This window comes from Trachypithecus francoisi, unplaced genomic scaffold (genome assembly GCF_009764315.1).
Source record: "Trachypithecus francoisi isolate TF-2019V2 unplaced genomic scaffold, Tfra_2.0 Lachesis_group0, whole genome shotgun sequence".
In the NCBI taxonomy this organism is placed as follows: domain Eukaryota; kingdom Metazoa; phylum Chordata; class Mammalia; order Primates; family Cercopithecidae; genus Trachypithecus; species Trachypithecus francoisi.
The window spans coordinates 160,700,318-160,719,732 of NW_022681453.1; the positions used below are offsets into that span (position 1 = coordinate 160,700,318).

The 19,415-nt window shown below is 43.7% G+C and overlaps 1 protein-coding gene across 1 annotated transcript in view; it reads right to left on the reverse strand.

The window, feature by feature from the left end:
- Positions 1–19,415, reverse strand: part of BFSP2 (beaded filament structural protein 2) — a 64,117-nt gene that overhangs the window by 18,248 nt on the left and 26,454 nt on the right. Inside the window, exons 2-4 of the mRNA XM_033212656.1 lie at positions 7,075–7,157; positions 5,858–6,014; positions 3,870–4,031 (exon numbers count right to left, since the gene is read on the reverse strand). Coding sequence (XP_033068547.1) covers positions 3,870–4,031; positions 5,858–6,014; positions 7,075–7,157 — 402 coding nt within the window. The remainder of the gene's footprint in view (positions 1–3,869; positions 4,032–5,857; positions 6,015–7,074; positions 7,158–19,415) is intronic.

The window sequence follows — 19,415 nt, forward strand, 5'->3', positions numbered from 1 at the left end:
TCATCACTGAATCATACAACTTCAGAAGCTCCAAAAACTGGACCATGAGGTTCCTGACATTCATAACACCATGGCTGGAAAGAATATGATTACTGCACTGACCTTAGCCAGAACCCCTTAATAAGTTTTTTTATGTCTCTATTTTATTAAGCTTTTAATGACTGAAAAAATAAACAGAATTGGCAGATAAGTTCTAGCAGATGCTGATGGTTCCGCCTTTATCCCTTAGGCTTTCACAGTTTAGTGCTCTCCTGTTCTCCCTGCCAGATTTTGCATCTTTTTCCCTGAGAGTTTCTCTGAAGCCTTTGGAAGGCCACTCTGATAGCAGATGGCAGAAGACTGCTGGGAGATGGTATTAACATCTCAGCTCCCTCGCCTTTCCCCTCTCCCATATTCTATACCATTTCTCACAATTCTTCTTGGTTTACACGTCAGTGTCCCACAGTGGTAACTGGTTTGATTATGCATTCTTTGTTGGTTCCCTTCTTTGCTTCTCCTCTACTGGTATTTTGTTGGTTTTTAACTCTCCAACTTCCAAGTAAACTACCTTAACTCCAATATTTGTTTCGGGATCTGCTTCTGAAGGAACCTAAACTAAGATATAAATTAATCGGCCGGGCGCGGTGGCTCAAGCCTGTAATCCCAGCACTTTGGGAGGCCGAGACGGGCGGATCACGAGGTCAGGAGATCGAGACCATCCTGGCTAACACGGTGAAACCCCGTCTCTACTAAAAATACAAAAAACTAGCCGGGCGAGGTGGCGGGCGCCTGTGGTCCCAGCTACTCGGGAGGCTGAGGCAGGAGAATGGCGTGAACCCGGGAGGCGGAGCTTGCAGTGAGCTGAGATCCGGCCACTGCACTCCAGACCGGGCGACAGAGCAAGACTCCGTCTCAAAAAAAAAAAAAAAAAAAAAAAAAAAAAAAAAAAAAAAAAAAAAAAAAAAAAGATATAAATTAATCATGTTAATTAATTTTCAGCCTCTCTGGTCTAATGAAATGCATGCCTGCATTTTCTTTACAAAAGCTTTTGAAAGCTGTGTGTGTTAAGCCATTTCACATTTATGCTTTGCCGCCAAGAAACCAACAAGAGATGCTCAGGATGGGCAAATGTCAGCCCCCGAGGGCACAACTGCAACTGACAAAACTATTTATTGGAGGAATTCTGGCTGTCAGTTCAGATCTCTGCTGATGATCAGAGGAATTCACTCATTCTACAAATATTTTCTGAGCTCTGCCTCTCTGCAAGAGGCCCAGGCAGCATTGGCCAAGCTAAAACAAATACTGTCTGTTTTCTCTGAGACGTAGCTTTCAGATTACTCTATTAAAAAAAACACTAATGAATCTGTTCGGAATTAATGTTTGAGTTACTGTTGGGCTAGTGATGATTCTCCAAGGGGTGAGGAGGAGATAATAATGACCTTTTTTTTTTTCTTTTTCAAACTATGAAGGATTTATTTCTGATAATTATAATGGTCTGTCCTTTCCCAAAGAAACAGTCACCACAGTGTGGTGCACATCCCAGGAGGACTGGCACAGAAGCAAAGTTTGCAAACTGCTAGGCCTCTGAGGGTTAGCTTTGGGAGCAGAGCCAGGGGAGAAACGATGCAGCCCAATGCAGAGAAAAGGTCCCTGGACCAAGAACAGGAGAGCTGAACTATGGAGCTCTCAACCAGCTGTGTGATCTCGGGAAGTCACCTGCACTCTCTTGGTCGCAGTTTCCTCACCCCTAAAATTAGGGAATGGGATCAGATGGTCTCTAGGACCATTAATTATCTGTTATCAGTCATGAGTCTGTTAAAAAAGGCAATGGACCAAAGTCAAATCTATGGCTTCACTTTACCTCTGTGTTGCTCCACTTCTCATCAGGTTGGGTGGGGTGAGGGGAAGTCGTTTTTTGAATAACTAGGCACTATTTGCCCTAAATAGTGTTTGTAGTGACCTGGCTCAAGGATTGGTGGTTAGAAAGAAAGGAAGCTACTGAGACGGGGTAGGAGTTGGAGAAATGGTTGAGTGAAAGGATGTTTTCCAGGCTGGAGAACATTTGGGGGTTCCAGAATTGATGAAGACCCTGCTGGAAAGGTTCCTGTTGATACTTGGGGGATAGAGGGAGTATGGTGGGAGAAAGGACAGAAAAGGCTCTCCTATTTTTCTTTTCATAGTTTTTTATAATTCTTATGGTTCTCAAATCTGGCTGCATATTAGAATCATTCAGAGGGCTTTAAAAATCACAAAGTCCCTCTCCTCCTTCTGATTTAATTGGTCTGGGATGGCAAGTTTTGAAAATGCTCTGAAATAATTCTGCTGCATAGCCAGGATCAAGAACTACTAAATGGTAACCAAGAGCTCAGAAATAGCCTTTGCCTTCACTCAGACATCTACCTTATTTTCTCTACTTTTTAACATTTTCCTTCCTCTTCACTTTTCATCCTCTGTCTCAAGATTACAAAGTCAGAAACAGGTGGGAGACGGAGAAGGGAAGAACAAACCGTATGCATCCTATTTTCTGGTTAATTTCTGTATTATTTATGAGGTTTAATAAAAGTTGTTTTTCTTCCATGAATATAATGTATACTATTTAGCAAAAACTTAAGAAATACTCAAAAACAAAAAAGAGAAAACATCTCAAAGTGTCAGACTGATCCATCACTCAGAGGCAACTACTGCTAATCCCATTTTAGTCTTTTCTTTCTAAAATTTTTTTCTCAATGCCTAGTTTCTTTGTTTGAATGCTTTACCCTACTGTATATACCAGGAAGTGGCAAACTGCAGCCCACAGGCCAAATCCATCTCACCTCTTATTTTTGTAAATAAAGTTTTATTAGAACATAGTTATGCTCATTTGCTACCTATTGGGTACAGCTGCTTTCACACTGCAGTGGCAGAGCTGAGGAGTTGCAACAGAGACCGTCTGACCCATGAAGCCCGAAATATTTACTGTCTGGTCCTTCACAGAAAATATTTTTTGGCTTCTGGCATATACCATTCTGTACTCTCATTTTCTCCTCATTTTACCTTATATTATGAGCATGTTCCTATTTTATAAATGCTTCATAAGCATTAATTCTAATAACTGCCTGATATTTTACGGCACACAGGTAGGTTGTGGCTTACACTTTCTTTTACTAGTACATGTGTATGTTTTTTCACTCTTATGATGCTTTAGTGAGTATATTTGGACATAGATGATTTGTTTTTTCAATTATTCCTTTTTTTTTTTTTTTTGAGACAGAGTCTCACTATGTTGCCCAGGTTGGAATGCAGTGGCCCAATCTCGCTCACTGCAAGCTCCACCTCCCAGGTTCACGCCATTCTCCTGCCTCAGCCTCCCGAGTAGCTGGCACTACAGGTGCTCACCACCACGCCCAGCTAATTTTTTATATTTTTAGTAGAGACAAGGTTTCACCATGTTAGCCAGGATGGTCTCGATCTCCTGACCTTGTGATCCACCTGCCTCGGCCTCCCAAAGTGCTAGGATTACAGGCGTGAGCCACCACGCCCAGCCTCAGTTATTCTTTTGGGATTGTATTCAGATTATTCAGTTTTTAGCTAGGGGCATTTTAACACTCCTCCTGGTACATATTACTACATTTCTTATTCAAAGGCAGTGCGCTAGTTTGTGCTCTTCAGTAATACAGTAGAGAAACTACTTCTCCCATGCTTGCCAGCATTATTACCATTTTAAACATTTTCTACTTTTAGATAGGTAAACAAAAAGCTATTATTTTAATTTTCATTTCTCCTGTTTCTAATGCGGTTGAACTTGTTACTAAACCCTTGTTATTTCTTCTTCTGCACATTGACCAGTTTTCAGCTCAGCGTGGCCTCCTTCTGCGCAGGGCAGAGTGGAGGATGCTGGTCTTGCGTCTCACCTTAGCTTGGAGCAGGGCTCCTGCCTCCACCCGATTCTTTTCAACATCTCTCTCCCACTGAATTCTGATCATCTCAAGGATGTCGTCCAGACCAGTGCCAATGGGAACATCCATGTGTTCCAGCTCACACCCTGCCAACTGTTTGTGCAGCACCTTCACATCCTGAAAACGACAAGATACATCTTAGGTGAGTTACAGGGGGAGATAAATGGCATAGAACTCTAGCCAGCGAAAACCAGTGCTGTGGGCAATTCTCTTGTCATTCCACAACTGCCAGACACAGGCTTCACAGAGACTAGGAAAGTCCCTGACCTTCTTCCCAGCATAAGTGTAATTTCTCTTTTCCCAAGGATGCATTTCTCTCTCTTTCTTTCTTTCTTTTCTTTTCTTTCTTTCTTTCTTTCTTTCTTCTTTCTTTCTTTCTTTCTTTCTTTCTTCTTTCTTTCTTTCTTTCTCTTTCTTTCTTTCTTTCTTTCTTTCTCTTTTTTCTCTTTTCCTCCTTCCTTCCTTCCTTCCTTCCTTCCTTCCTTTCTTTTCTTTCTTTCTTTCTTTCTTCTTTCTTTCCTCCTTCCTTCCTTCCTTTCTTTCTCCCTCCCTCCCTTTTCTTCTCTCTCTCTTTCTTTCTTTCTCTCTCTTTCTTTCTTTCTTTTTTTTCTTTTCTTTCTTCCTTCCTTCCTTCCTTCCTTCTTCCTTCCTTCTTCTTCCTTCCTTTCTTTCCTTCCTTCCTTCCTTCTTTTCTTTCTTTTTCTTTCTCTCTCCCTCTCTCCCTCCCTCCCTCTTTTTCTCTTTCTTCTCTTTCTTTCTCTCTCTCTCTTTCTTTCTTCTCTCTCTCTCTCTCTCTCTTTCTTTTGACAGGGTCTCACTCTGTCACCCAGGTTGGAGTGCAGTGACATGATCTCAGCTCATTGCAGCCTCCACCTCTTGGGCTCAAACAATCCTCCTACCTCAGCCTCCTGAGTAGCTGAGACTACAGGCACGGCACATACCACCACGCTCGGCTAATTTTTGTGTTTTTAGTGGATACAGATTTTCATCATGTTGCCCAGGCTGGTCTTGAACTCCTGGGCTCAAGTGATCCGCCTGCCTTGGCCTCTCAAAGTGCTGGGATTACAGGCTTGAGCCACCATGCCTAGCACCAAGGATGCATTTCTTAGGTTGGTCTCCCCAAGCCCAGGCCCAAAGCAGAAATAAAAATAAATAAACAAACAAAAACAAAGTAAGCAACAACAGCAAAGCAAATTTAGGCATAAAGTCAGACAAGGTAGAAAGAGACTTAAAAGATAACTTTGGCATCTCTAAAGGGTTACTGTTGGAGAGTAGCCTTAAATCACTGAGCTAAGAACAAGAAGAAATGGGCTTGCAGTTGCTGGTTAGCTTAAGTTGGACTCAAGAAAGAACTTCCCAATGTGAGCATTGTTAAGTGGATTTTGACTCTTCCACCTTGACGCAGCCTAAATCTCGGATCAGACAATAATATGTGTGAGGTGGTTTGGAATCACTGAAGTCTTGCAGGGAACTAGACCCCATAATTGTTGGAGGTCCTCTTCAGTTCTGTCACTCAATGATCTGACCCAATTTTGTTAATGAGTAGATGTCAACCACAGCTTGGATCTACCCTCAGAGTTATTTTGTTTGTATAATACAGTGTTTAAAAAAAAAAAAAAAAAAGAACCTGACGTAGAATGTATTGAGGAGGAGTTGCTCCCTCTAATTTAACCCAAGTTCCTTCATTTGCTAGTGCCAAGACCAGCTGCCTTCCCCTGTTTCTGCACCACACTGGTTCCTGAAGCTATTTGAGTTTGAGACTGCTGGGGTAATCTGACGCACTAGAAGGATCTGAAAGTATTTTACAGGCATGTTCCCTGCAGTCCTGGGCACGCAATGTGGAGAGTCAGAGATGAGCTACTGTGGCCTTGTTCTGAAGCACAGGCAGACAGATGTACACTTCTGGTCTTGTGGCCAACCCAGCAACCCCAGCCCCCTCCTACCTCTTCATAGTTTCTTGATAGAGAGCCAAGTTCTTCTTTCAGACTTTCTATTTGACTCTCCAGGTCCATTTTAGTCAAATTAGCTTCATCAATAACTTTATACAGAGAGTTAATTTCCTCTTCTGCCGCCTTTCGAAATGGCAGCTCATTTTCATATCTGCAGGTAAAGGAACTTAATCAGCATAACTGGGTATCCCGAAAGGAAAAGAATCGGATTATAAATGTTACCAACAGGCCAATTATGTGATGGTTAGACAATGAATGGTACAAGTCACTGTTTCAATAGATTTGAGGGCACTGTTAGTGCAATTGTCATACATTGATTTATTAAAATGAAGGCAATTGCAGCCAACTTCTGATAACCTGGCTTCATAGACTACCAGCCTCATGGGAGTGTTGAAGCACAGAGCTCCAGGGAAAACTCAGGAGTTCAGATCCAGGTTAGGGGATCTAGCATCTTCATCGCTATCCTGATGGTCCTCCTTTTCAACCAAGAATCCTTTAACAAACATTATCGACAACCTGCTAAGCACCAGGCTGGGGACCCAAAGCACTCATGTTAAAAGTGTCCATCTGCAGGACAGTGGCTGCCAATTCAGATGACTTCAGGGACTGAGTGGGAGGTGTAGCGGAGCATGGTTCTCAAGCCTGGATGCACATTAAGTCATCTGGTGAGCTCTAAAACTGCTGAAGCCTGGACCCCACCCTTGGGGACTCTGATTTGATTAGTCTAGAGCTTGTGCACTGCACTGCCGTTTTTACGTGCCCGGGTAATTCTGATATGCAGCCAGGATTGAGAATCATTACTCTAAACTAGTAGTTCTCAAGGTATTTGGGTCCCAGGACCAGCAGGATCAGCATCCCTGGGAACTTGCTAGGAATATAAATTTGGGGCCCCTCTCCAGACCCATTAAATCAGAAACTCAACAGGGTGGGGCGCAGCAATCTGTTTTCTATATGGCCCCTGGGTGATTCTGAGCATTCCAGAGTTTGAGAACCCTGCTCTAAACCAACTGACAGTGGGCACAATCTTTGAGCCCTTGGGGCCTAGTTTGTGTCTACAAGGAGGGGTGTGAGCCGGATAATCATGTCGCTGTTATCCTGCCAGCCTTCCCTGCGGTAGAAGGTGGATGATGCAGGCTCCAGAACAGCATTATCCACACTGTCCAGGAGTCTAGGGATGTGGAGGGACTGTCCCCTCTGCTGTAAGGCATTACCTCTCTTTAAAGTCATCTGCTCCCGCCTGGATAGTTTCTGTCTGCAGCATGAGCCGGGCATTTTCCAAGACTGCCTCACCTACCTAGAGCGATCACAGACAGCAAAGGAGACACGGTCACTGACAGCATCAAGATCACTCACCACCATGACTTGTCTTAGGCACAGAGGCTCTGGGGGACCTCAGAGAACCTTTCTTACAGCAAATATTTGTGGAATTAAGGTGTCCCTCTCTTTGGGACAGTGGTCAAGGTGGTGGGATATAAATAATAAGGTATAAAATCTGGATATGTTCTAAGAGTTTTCAGAGTGGGGTTTTTGGCACGAAAGGACTATTTGAAGGCAGACTTGTTCACAGCCTCTGTCACAGAGATGAGCTTTCATCTCCAGGGCAGAGTCTGGCTCCTGAAATGAAGTTTCACTGGCTTTGCCTAGCAGCTCTTAAAATTTCTGGTCATGGCCGGGCGCGGTGGCTCAAGCCTGTAATCCCAGCACTTTGGGAGGCCGAGACAGGCTGATCACGAGGTCAGGAGATCGAGACCATCCCGGCTAACATGGTGAAACCCCGTCTCTACTAAAAAAAAAAAAAAAAAAACAAAAAAACTAGCCGGGCGAGGTGGCGGGCACCTGTAATCCCAGCTACTCGGGAAGCTGAGGCAGGAGAATGGCGTAAACCCCGGAGGTGGAGCTTGCAGTGAGCTGAGATCCGGCCACTGCACTCCAGCCTGGGCGACAGAGCGAGACTCCATCTCAAAAAAAAAAAAAAAAAAAAAAAAAAATTTCTGGTCATGGATACCTTTGGAAGGCTGGTGAAAGCTCTAGATGAGTGCTGAGAGAGCTTCCTGTGATGGTGGAAATGCTCTGTGTCTGCACTGTCCAGAACGGTGGCCACCCGTGGCTACTGTATTGGGCAGCGTGGCTCTAGAGTTTCATCTCCCCCAAAATGTACACATCAACATAAACATTGTGCGTTTAGTTTAGGGGTTTCATGGAGCCTTGAGGAGTGGTTTTTCAAACTTGAATCCCTAAGCCTCTCAGCATCTCCCACAGGTAGGGATTGGGGGATGTCCTGCCTTCAACCTGAGAAACTCCTTTATGTATATATACATGCTGAGCTGAAGGCTCTGATAGGGGAAGCCCGTGGGGTGGAGCCAAGTGTCAGCTATGGGAAGAAAGTAACTGTGCTCTCCCTTTGCTCCAATGTGACTGTCTTATTTTGTTTCATTCATTGAATTTCTTTTTTCTTTCTTCCTTTTTTTTTTTTTTTTTTTGAGACAGTGTCTTCTCGCTTTGTTGCCCAGGCTAGAGTGCAGTGGTGCAATATCTGCTCACTGCAAGCTCCGCCTCCCAGGTTCAAGCAATTCTTGTGCCTCAGCCTCCTGAGTAGCTGGGATTACAGGCATGTGCCACTGCGCCTGGCTAATTTTTGTATTTTTAATAGAGACAGGGTTTCACCATGTTGGCCAGGCTGGTCTCGAACTCCTGACCTCAAATGATCCACCCACCTCGGCCTCCCAGAGTGCTGGGGTGACAGGTGTGAGCCACCACACCCTGCCATTTTCATTGAATTTCCCACTAGCAAAGCTAATCTTTTCTGTTCCAGCCTGGCCCTGGGGCACACTGGGGAGCAGGCAAACTAGACTCTTTCCCTTTCCTAGTTCTTAATCACTCCCGTCTCTCACCTCTGGTGCCTGGAGTTCTCCTTCTGGTTGATAAAGAATTTGCAACTCATTCACATTTAAGTATCAAAGGACTAGTAATGACTTAAAATAGTGATTTATATCCTTCTTTTAAGCCAATAATACCCACCCTCCAAAATTACAGCTTATAGAAAACCCATGTATATGTACAGTTGTCCTTTGGTACCTGTGAGGGCTTGGTTCCAGTCCCCCATGGATGCTCAAGTCCCTTATATAAAATGATGTAGTATTTGCATATAACCTACACACATGTCCTTCCATATACTTTAAATCATCTCATGATTACTTGTGATACCCAATACAATGGAAATGCTATGTACATAGTTGTTATTTACTGTGTTATTTAGAAAATAATGACAAGAAAAAAGCCCACATGTTCAGTATAAATGCAGTCATCTATTTTTTAAAAAACATTTTGATCCACAGTTGGTTGAATTCATGGATGTGGAACCCATGGATGTGAAGGACCAACTGTACTTTGCACCAGTGGTTCTCAGTGTGGGCCTTGGACCAGTGGCAGCAGCATCACCTGGGAACTCGTGAGAAATGCACATTTCAGCCCCTGTTTCAGATGGACCTATCAGAATCTCTGGAGGTGGGTCCCAACAATTTGTGTCTCAGCAAACTTTCCAGAGGCTTATGATGCATACTCAACCTTGAGGAACCTTGGTTTCACGTGGCCCTGCCCCCAGGCCTGCTCAGGCTGCCTCCCTGCTGCACCTGGAATCCCTCTGTGCCTTTGCACCTGCTGCCTCCATTGAGAACGACTTGTTTCACTACCTCCCCCACCAGCCCTCACTGTCTGAGAAAGCCTGCTCCGATATAATGCTCATTTCAAACACGGCTTCCCCACGGAGCTTTTCTATTTATTTACTCATTGATTCTTGCCTTAATTTCTTCAGCATATAATTACTGTTTATGCCAGGCTCTGTCCTGTTTGTTGAGAAACCAGCAGCTATTGTAGGAGATGAGGTTAAAAAGGTAGACAAGACCAGATCATAGAGGGAAGGCCTTGGACAAAATGGAAAGGAGTTGAGATTTACTGGGAAGCCTTTGAAAGGGTTTAAGCAGGGTACAGAGGTGATCTGTGTACTAAGCGGAACCTCTGACTACTGTGGGAAGGGAGGATTGGAGGAGGCAGGAGAAGATGCCAAAGGACCAGTCGGGGAGGCTCTTGTAGTGGTCCAGGGAGCCCATCTTATTAATGATGGTGGCCTTGATGAATGATGTAATCATAGGATAGGTGGAGAAAGGTGGACTGGTTTAAGATGCATTTGGGGGATAGAACAGTTGGTTCTTGGTGGTGCAGTAGTTGTGGGGAGAGTGAGGGAAAACAATCGGGGTGACCCCTCCGTTTCATCCTGAGCCGCAGAGAGCATGGTGGGGCCTTTGCTGATTCTCTTCCTCCCTCCTTGGCTGGTTCCTGCATCAGAGTCACAGCCCACCCCTGTGGCACATTATCCCTCTCTTACCACATTTCCTATAAACACTTTGTAGACAATGATAGTGTTTTCTTATTGTGGAACCTGGCTCCTCCATTCACTAGCATGGGCCAATTGCTTAGAGTAAGTAACTCTAAGATTTGGTTTCCGCCCCCACAAAATGAAGATGATAATACTCCCCTCCCCCTGGGAGAATGAAATGAACCAAGGTGTGTGAGACTCAATGTATGTGTCACTCAGCAGACTGCCTGGCACAGAGTAAGTATTGCATGAATTGTAGCCATTATCATCATTGTTACTTGTCTTTGTACAAAGCAGTTGTTCAATGAATGTTGAATGAATTTGATGGGTTTGTGCAGTCTGGCACTGATCCCGCTTTACTTTTCTGAATATGCACAGGCAATTGAATGAAGACTTCCATCTAGTGGCTTGAGAGAGATATATATATATATATATTTTTTTTTCTTTTGTTTTTCCTGTCCATAGTCATTTGAAAAGTCCTAGTCATTTGTACTATGATGGTGAGGACTTTATCCCTTTCTATAGTACTACTCCTGTTTTCATTGTGGATGTAGTTATTAAAATAAATGAGCTGGTGGTGGTGGATGAGAGATTCGACCATCATCGTGTTAAAGAAAAGGCAAAGACAAGCAGTGTTTTTAAAAAGGTTGTCATTTGGGTCCAAGGGTAAAATTAATGGTTTGTTTGGAGTTAAAGATATTGGCATCCTGGCAGCCAGAGCTGCAGGCATGGGGAGGAGGTGGGTAAGACTGGGCTCCTGGGAAATTAAACTCAGCTGGTGCAGTGGCAAGATGCAAGATTCCCTTGGAAACCCTTCCCACATTTCTTTGACTTTCAAGTTTAGGATGGATGTTCAGCATAACTTGCTTCTAGCAATAAAAGAATGAGAAATAATTCTCAGACCCTAGCACCCCAGTGATGCTGCTCCTAATAAGGCAAAGGCCGCTGCATTACCAAGCCCGGCAGATGCTTCTCTGCACTCATCTCGACCTGCTGCTTGCATTTGTCACAGATGTGCTTTCCTGACTCAGCCTCCATGACACCACTGTCTCTGGGCTTCCTCCTACTTCATTGACCATTCTTTCTCATTATTCTTTGCTTCACCAGCTTTTTCTTCCTTATCTGACCTCTAAATGTTAAAGTTTTTCAGGATTGGGTCTTGGTGCTTCTTTTTTTTAAATCACTAAGTGGTCTGATCTGTCCACATAGATTTAAATGGCATTGTATGTGCTAACGATTTCACATTTAAATGTCTATCTCAGAACTTTCTACTCAGCTCCAGACTTGCATACTCACCCTCTCTTTGAGGTCTTCGCTTGGCTATTTCTCAGACATCTCAAACTTAATATGTCTCCAAATGAAAATCTAGATAATTTCGGCCGGAAACAGTGGCTCACACCTGGAATCCCAGCACTTTGGGAGGCTGAGCTGGGTAGATCACCTGAGGTCAGTTGTTCAAGAACAGCCTAGCCAACATGGTGAAACCCCTGTCTCTACTAAAAAACCAAAAAATTAGCCAGGCGTGGTGGCATGCACCTCTAATTCCAGCTACTTGGCAGGCTGAGGCAGGATAATTGCTTGAACCCAGGAGGTGGAGGTAGCTGTGAGCTGAGATCGTGCCACTGCACTCCAGCCTGGGTCACAAGAGCAAAAATCCATCAAGAAAAAAAAAAAAAAAAAAAGAAAATCTAGATAATTTCCCCTCTGATTTTCCCTTTCCCCACTGCCCCTTGATCCTCTTCATCTCAGTAAACAACCCCAATGTCTACCCGGAAACCAAGGGGTCATCTTGATCTCTCACTTTCTGTCGTCTCCCATATCTCATTTATCCTGAGTCTAGTCAATTCTACCCCCACAATGTATCTCAAATCCGTTTACTTCTCTCTGCCTCTCTTGACATCACCCCAGTGCAAGTCACCATCATGCTGTCCTATCCCATTGTAATATCCTTCCAACTCCCTGATCTCTCCTCCAATGCATTCTACATCCTGCTTTCAGAGTGGGCTTTTTAAACTCTTAAAATCATATCATGTCACTCTGATTAAACTAAATTAAAACTCTTCAGAGGGGCTAGGTATGGTGGTTCATGCCTGTAATCCCAGCACTTTGGGAGGACAAGGTGGGTGGATTGCTTGAGCCTAGGAGCTTGACACCAGCCTGGGCAACATAGCAAAATCCTCTCTCTCAAAAAAACAAAACAAAACAAAAACAACAACAACAACAAAAAACAGAATTTATGCAGGTGTTGTGATGTGCACCCACAGTTCCAGCTACTTGGGAGACTGATGTGGGAGGATCTCTTGAGGCCAGCAGGTCGAGGCTGCAGCCTGAGAGAGTGAAAGCGAAAGCCTGTCTCAGAACAAAAACAACACACAAAACAAAACAAAACCCTTTAGAATTGTCTCTTATACTTAGAGAAAAACCCAGTCTTCTGAAGTGGCCTTCAAGGCCCTGCCTTAGCACTTGCCAACTCCTCTGCCTGGCCCACTCCTCCCCTCCTCTTTGCATGAATAGCTCCCTCGTTCTGGTCACCTTACTGCAAGCAGTGCTTCCCTTTACTCTGCCCCTTTCTGCTTGTTAGTTTTTTTAAAACACTTACCACAGCTTGTATTATCAACATTAATGATTTTAAAATTATTTTCTCTGTATTTTCTGCTAAAATAGAACCTCCTTGAGGTCAGGCACTGCCTTTTTGTCCTGTTTGCTGTTCCATCCCTAGCACAGTGTCTGGCACAGCAGGTATTAGTTGAATTAATGAACCCAGCAGTAGTGCTGCCTCTTTATGGAGAACCCAAGCAGGGAGGACCCAGTACCTACTCTCAGGGAACAGCCAGGTTCTTACCCAGTTCCAACCTGAGAATCACCTTAAACATCTCTCTCTTCCGCATTTCCCAAATCAAAACCCATCAATTCCTCATGTAGATGTGCCCAAATCCATTCCCACTCCATTATCCAGCTTTTTTCAAGTCCTAATCATCTCTTTTCTGGTTTAACCTGATAGTTGTTACCCAGGGACAAAACCTAAGAACCCCAAGCACAGTGAGTTAAGACTGCATCTGAGGCCGGGTATAGTGGCTCATGCCTGTGGCTCACGGGGATTACAAAGTGTAATCCCAGCACTTTGGGAGGCCCTGACAGATGGATCACCTGAGGTCAGGAGTTCGAGACCATCCTGGCCAACATGGTAAAACCCTGTCTCTACTAAAAATACGAGAATTAGCCCGGCATGGTGGTGCATGTCTGTAATCCCAGCTACTCAGGAGGCTGAGGCAGGAGAATTGCTTGAACCCACCGCCTCCTTTCCCCACCGCGGGGGAGGAGGAGGTTGCAGTGAGCCGAGATGGCGCCATTGCACTGTAGCTTGTGCAACAAGAGCAAAACTCCATCAAAAAAAAAATTGCATCTGAAAGTGAACTTAGGGGGAAATGTCAACAAGTAATGGAGAAGTCCAGCCATCTCTTGAGACAGTTCACCCCCAAGCACAGTCACAGCCATTGGGTGTCCAAGGAGAATGAGAGACATCTGAGGGCTAAGGTTGAATTTCACTCTGGAAACCACAATACACTTCTGAGCCTGTACTGCAAATGAACCCTGACTTCATCAGACTCTGCTCTGGCTGGAATGTGTAAAGGAATGTCATTGTAGAGGGGCCAGATGAGCATGCAGTGAGAAGCTAGAACTGGTGGCCGGGGTTTATTTGCCATTATTGGGCAAACAGGATCACCTTGGCCACTAGAAGTTGCCCTCTGTCATGCTGAGGACAAAGTTCTTTAGGCTACTCTTTCCCTGGAAGCCTCTCTGTCCCTCCAAGTTCTGGTTCTGGACCCATCTAGACTTCCACCTCCAGCAACCTCAGAAATACGAGGGCTTGCTTTGGATAATAGGCACGCGTGCTGGTCACTAAAGAGGTTTAACTCCTACCATATATCGGGTTTAGCCCCTACCATTTATAACACAGTCCTGGGTGTTTATGTCAGATGAGTTCGTTGTGAGACAGCCCTTTAGGGCTTAATTTTCTCCAGATGCCCCAACAAAATCGAATTTTGAGCCCCAGGCACTTCTAGATACAGTGATTCTGAGGGGCTCTATTTAGACAGCCAGCATCTCCTGCTGATACGGTTTGGCTGTGTCCCCACCCAAATCTCATCTTGAATTGTAGCTCCCATAATCCCCACGTGTTGTGGGAGGGACCTGGTGGGAGGTAATTGAATCATGGGGGTAGGTTTTCTCATGCTATTCTCATGATAGTAAGATAGTCTCACGAGAGCTGATGGCTCTATAAAGGGAAGCTCCCCTGCACATGCTCTCTTGCCTGCCACATGTAAGATGTGCCTTTGCTCCTCCTTCACCTTCTGCCATGATTGTGAGGCCTCCCCAGCCATGGGGAACTGTGAGTTCATTAAACCTCTTTTCTTTATGAATTACCCAGTCTCAGATATTTCCTCATAGCAGTATGAAAATGAACTTATACACCCTCTGTGATATCGCTCGCGTGCTCTCTTTCTCTCTCTGTCTCTCTCTCTGCTTTCTAACCTCCCACCCTCTCCCTTTCTACTGGAATGAACTTACTCAGATGCAGATTGGAACTCACGTTTTATTTGAAGGTGTGCTCGGGAATGAACCCTGCCAAGTCCCCTTGTCCTGTGAAGTCTGTAGCCTGGGGCACAATTTGGACCTTGCTCTTCAGTCTAGTTTTATTTTTCCCTCACTCCCCAACCATGAACTGAGTTATTTTTCTGAACAGACTCAGGCCTTTCCAGCTTCCAGACCTTGACTCCTGCTGCTACCTCTGCATGTCACGGCAGACTGCCTCATACTTTCCTTTGTCCGGTGAACTTCTATCCATCCTTCAAAACCTGGCTCAAGCTGTGCTAGGTATCCTTAGTACTCCCCGTACCCACTGTGGTATGTCAGTCTCTGCAGTTGTCATGCTGCATGTGATTCTGATTTCTTCCTGCCTTTCTTCATCACTGATTTGTGTGGCCTTGGATCAGCGATAGTCTCTCATCTCTGCTTCCTTAGCTCCCAGTTCAGTGCCTGGCATATAGGTGCTCAATAAATGTTTGTTAACAGAATAGACTAAGTAAGCTAGCTGAGGAGAGAAGTCTAACACAAAACAACAGCAAACACATAAGGCAGAAAGTATTAGAGGTACAGAACAAATGTAAGATGCTGAGAAGCAGAATTCACATTTTAGAGGCAAAGCCTTCTTTATAAAACCCCCACATAGCAGCAACAAAACAGACCAAACCAAAATATTTTTTAAAGCACTTACTACACTTTATGCCACAGTCAGCCCTTCAGAGGCCTAATCTCATTTTAACCCTCTGATGTCAGTGGTCACACAAAGTGGGTGAACAGCAGTTATTTCCATTATGTGATGAGGAAACTCAGGCCCAGAGAGTTTAAGTAAATTGCCAACATTGCTAAGTGGCTCAGCTAGAACTTAACTCACACCAGTCTGACCTCACAGACTGTGTTTTAAAAAACATCCTTTTTACTGTGGGAAATTTCAACTATGTACAACTATATATAAAGGTAGAAAGAGTCTAGAATAATGACCCCCCCCATCCCTCCACTTCAGCAATTGAAATATCATGGCTAAATTTTACAATCTCTACCCACCAACTTCCACCCCATCTCGGAGGCTATTATGCACATATCACTTGGAATATCTGTAAATATTTCAGTAATCCTTGCTCTATTTCATATTTCTTGTATTTTAATTTTAAAATTATTCAAGTGATAATTTAATTATCACCTGATTTAAAAAGTTAAACAGCACTGAAGACCTTCTAGAGACCAACATTTCCTGGCCCCACACTTTCCTCTCCCCACACCCTGCTTTCAGCACTTTCACCTTTTCTTTTTTCTTTTTTTTTGTTTTTTTTTGAGATGGAGTCCCCCTCTGTCACCCAGGCTGGAGTGCAGTGTGTGATCTCGGCTCACTGCAACCTCCGCCTCCCAGGATCCAGAGATTCTCCTGCCTCAGCCTCTTGAGTAGCTAGGATTAAAGGCATGCACCACCACACCTGGCTAATTTTTGTAATTTTTAATTTTTAGTAGAGATGGGGTTTCACCATGTTGGCCAGGCTGGTCTTGAACTCCCGACCTCAGGTGATCCACCTGCCTCGGCCTCCCAAAGTGCTGGGATTACAGGCATCAGCCACCACGCCTGGCCTCACTGTTTCTTTCATCCAGAGCCTGCCCCCATGTTTCTTGATTGCTCAAGTTATCAGCCACAGACATCGTTTACTGACTTCTAGCTGACAAATGAATATTTAACTTACTCATCCTCCACCTCCCTTTCCCTTTACTGGCTGTTTTGATCACTTTAAATAATAAAGCTCTATTTCTTGTATCAACTATAGACAAGTTTCCTCCTCATACTCACACTTTCTCTCTTATAATCTGAGATGTTTTATTTTCGAAGGTCAAAAGGGAAGACAAAGAATCAGTTTAATTACTCAGCTACCCCGCTGACGCCTCTGTGAATTACAGGTCCTTTCTGCGAAGAATTACGATGTAGGTGCCCCTGGCTGTCAGAAGCTATGGGCGGGTGGCCAAATCATTGTTTTACTTCCCCACTGAGCATTCTCAGGCCTGCAGAATAATGCCAGCTATTTGATTTTTTTTCATGGTGCTCCCTCTCCAGGGCAGGCCTGTAAAACCCATGCTCAGCCATCATGCATTACTCCCATGTTTGAATCATGGTTCTAATGTTAAATAGTTCAGTTCTCTTTCTTTGCTTCCTTTTCTTTCCTTCCTTCTTTCCTTCCTTCCTTCTTTCTTTCTTTTCTCTCTTTCTTTCTTTCCTTCCTTCCTTTCTGTCTTCCTTCCTTCCTTCCTTCTTTCTTTTTTCCTTCCTTCCTTCCTTCCTTCCTTCCTTCCTTCCTTCCTTCCTTCCTTCTTTCTTTCCTTTCTTTCTTTCTTCTTTCTTTCTTCTTTCTTTCTTTCTTCTTTCTTTCTTTCCTTCTTTCTTTCTTCTTTCTTTTTCTTTCCTTCCTTCTTTCTCTCTCTGTCTTCCTTCCTTCCTTCCTTCCTTCTTTCTTTTGTTTGTTCATTTTTATTTTTTTTATTTTTATTTTTTTTTTGAGACTGAGTTTTGCTCTTGTTGTCCAGGCTGGAGTGCAATGGTGTGCTCTCGGCTCACCACAACCTCCACCTCCTGGGTTCAAGTGATTCTCCTGCCTCAGCCTCCTGAGTAGCTGGGATTACAGGCATGTGCCACCACACCCGGCTAATTTTGTATTTTTAGTAGAGATGGGGTTTCTCCATGTTGGTCAGGCTGGTCTCGAACTTCCAACCTCAGGTGATCTGCCACCTTGGCCTCCTAAAGTGCTGGGATTACAGGTGTGAGCCACCGTGCCCAGCCCTCAGTTCCTTTTCTTATAAAATTGAGCTGCTTTGTCTTCACAGTACCAGGTACATAGTAAGCCAAACAAGTCAAACCCAAACACTTTTAAGCACTTGCTATGTATTATGCTGTGGCAGTTCCTGACTCGAGAGAGTTTATGCTCTCTCCTGTTGGTGATACAAAAACTGGAAGCAACCTATGCCTATCCACAGGAAAAGTCATAACCTATCATACAGACAAGGAACTTTCAACAAATTCATGGAAAAATGTGCATTATGAAAAAACAATGCATATATATATATTTTTTATTTTGAGACAGAGTCTTGCTCTGTCACTCTGGCTGGAGTGCAGTGAAGAGATCTCAGCTCACTGCCACCTCCACCTTCTGGGTTCAAGGTATTCTCATGCTTCAGTCTCCCAGTAGCTGGGACTACAGGCACACGACACTGCGCCCAGCTAATTTTTTATATTTTTAGTAGAGATGGCCTCAAGTGATCCACCTGCCTCAGCCTCTAAAAGTGCTGGGATTACAGGCATGAGCCACCGTGCCCAGCCTAAATTTCAAATTTTTTTTGCACCAAAATAAACTCATACTAAGTTCTTGTATTTGAACAGCATCAGATATAAGAGGCACTAAGAAGTATAAGACATCAGTTTGAAAAGAGCCCCTATCATAGCAACATGAATTCTGAAAAAATTAAAGCAAGAGAAAACATAAAATTTATGGTGAAGCTTGGGTGGAAAAATAATGAAATCATTGGAGCTTTAAGAAAAGTTTATGGGGACAATGCCCTAAAGAAATCAGCAGTTTACAAATAGATAATTTGTTTAAGAAGGAATAAAATGATGTTGAAGATGAAGGCCACAGCAGCAGACAATTTGCAAGGAAAAAATTCATCTTGTACATGCCCTAATTGATTGCAGAAAGAATAGCTGACACCGTAGACATCTCCATTGGTTCAGCTTACACAATTCTGACTGAAAAATTAAAGTTAAGCAAACTTTCCCCTCCATGGGTGCCAAAACTGTTTTGCCCAGATCAGCTGCAGACAAGAGCAGAATTTTCAATGGAAATTTTAAAAATGTGAGACCAAGATCCTGAAGCATTTCTTCAAGGAGTTGTTAACAGGCGGTGAAACATGGCTTTACCAGTACAATCCTGAAGACAAAGCACAATCGAAGCAATGGCTAGCAAGTGGTCACAGCAGAGGGAAATGGGTCAAGAGCAAAGGTCATGGCAACAGTTTGTGATGCTTAAGGCATTTTGCTTGTGGACTTTCTGGAAGGCAAAGAATGACAACATCCGCTTATTAGAAGAGTGTTTTGAGAAAGTTAGCTAAAACATTAGCAGAAAAATACCTGAAAAAGCTTCACTAGAGAGTCCTTCTCCAGCATGACAAATGCTCCTGCCCATTCCTCTTATTGAATAATGGCAATTTTGCAAGAGTTTTGGTGCGAAATCATTAGGCAGCCACCTCAAAGTCCTGATTTGGCTCCTTCTGGCTTCTTTTTGTTTCCTACTCTTAAAAAATCTTTAAAGGCGTCGATTTTTCTTCAGTTAATAATGTAAAAAGACTGCACTAACATCGCTAAATTCCCAGGATCCTCACTTCTTTAGGGATGAACTAAATGGCTGGTATCATTGCTTACAAAAGTGTCTTGAACTTGATGGAGCTGATATTGAGGAATAAAGTTTACATTTTGTATTTTTATCTCTTAATTCCATTTTTTTCCAGGAACATTCTGAAGTCCTTTCATATACAATGAAATGATAGATTTATCAACATAGATAAATCTCAAAAACACAGTAAGTGAAGAAAGCA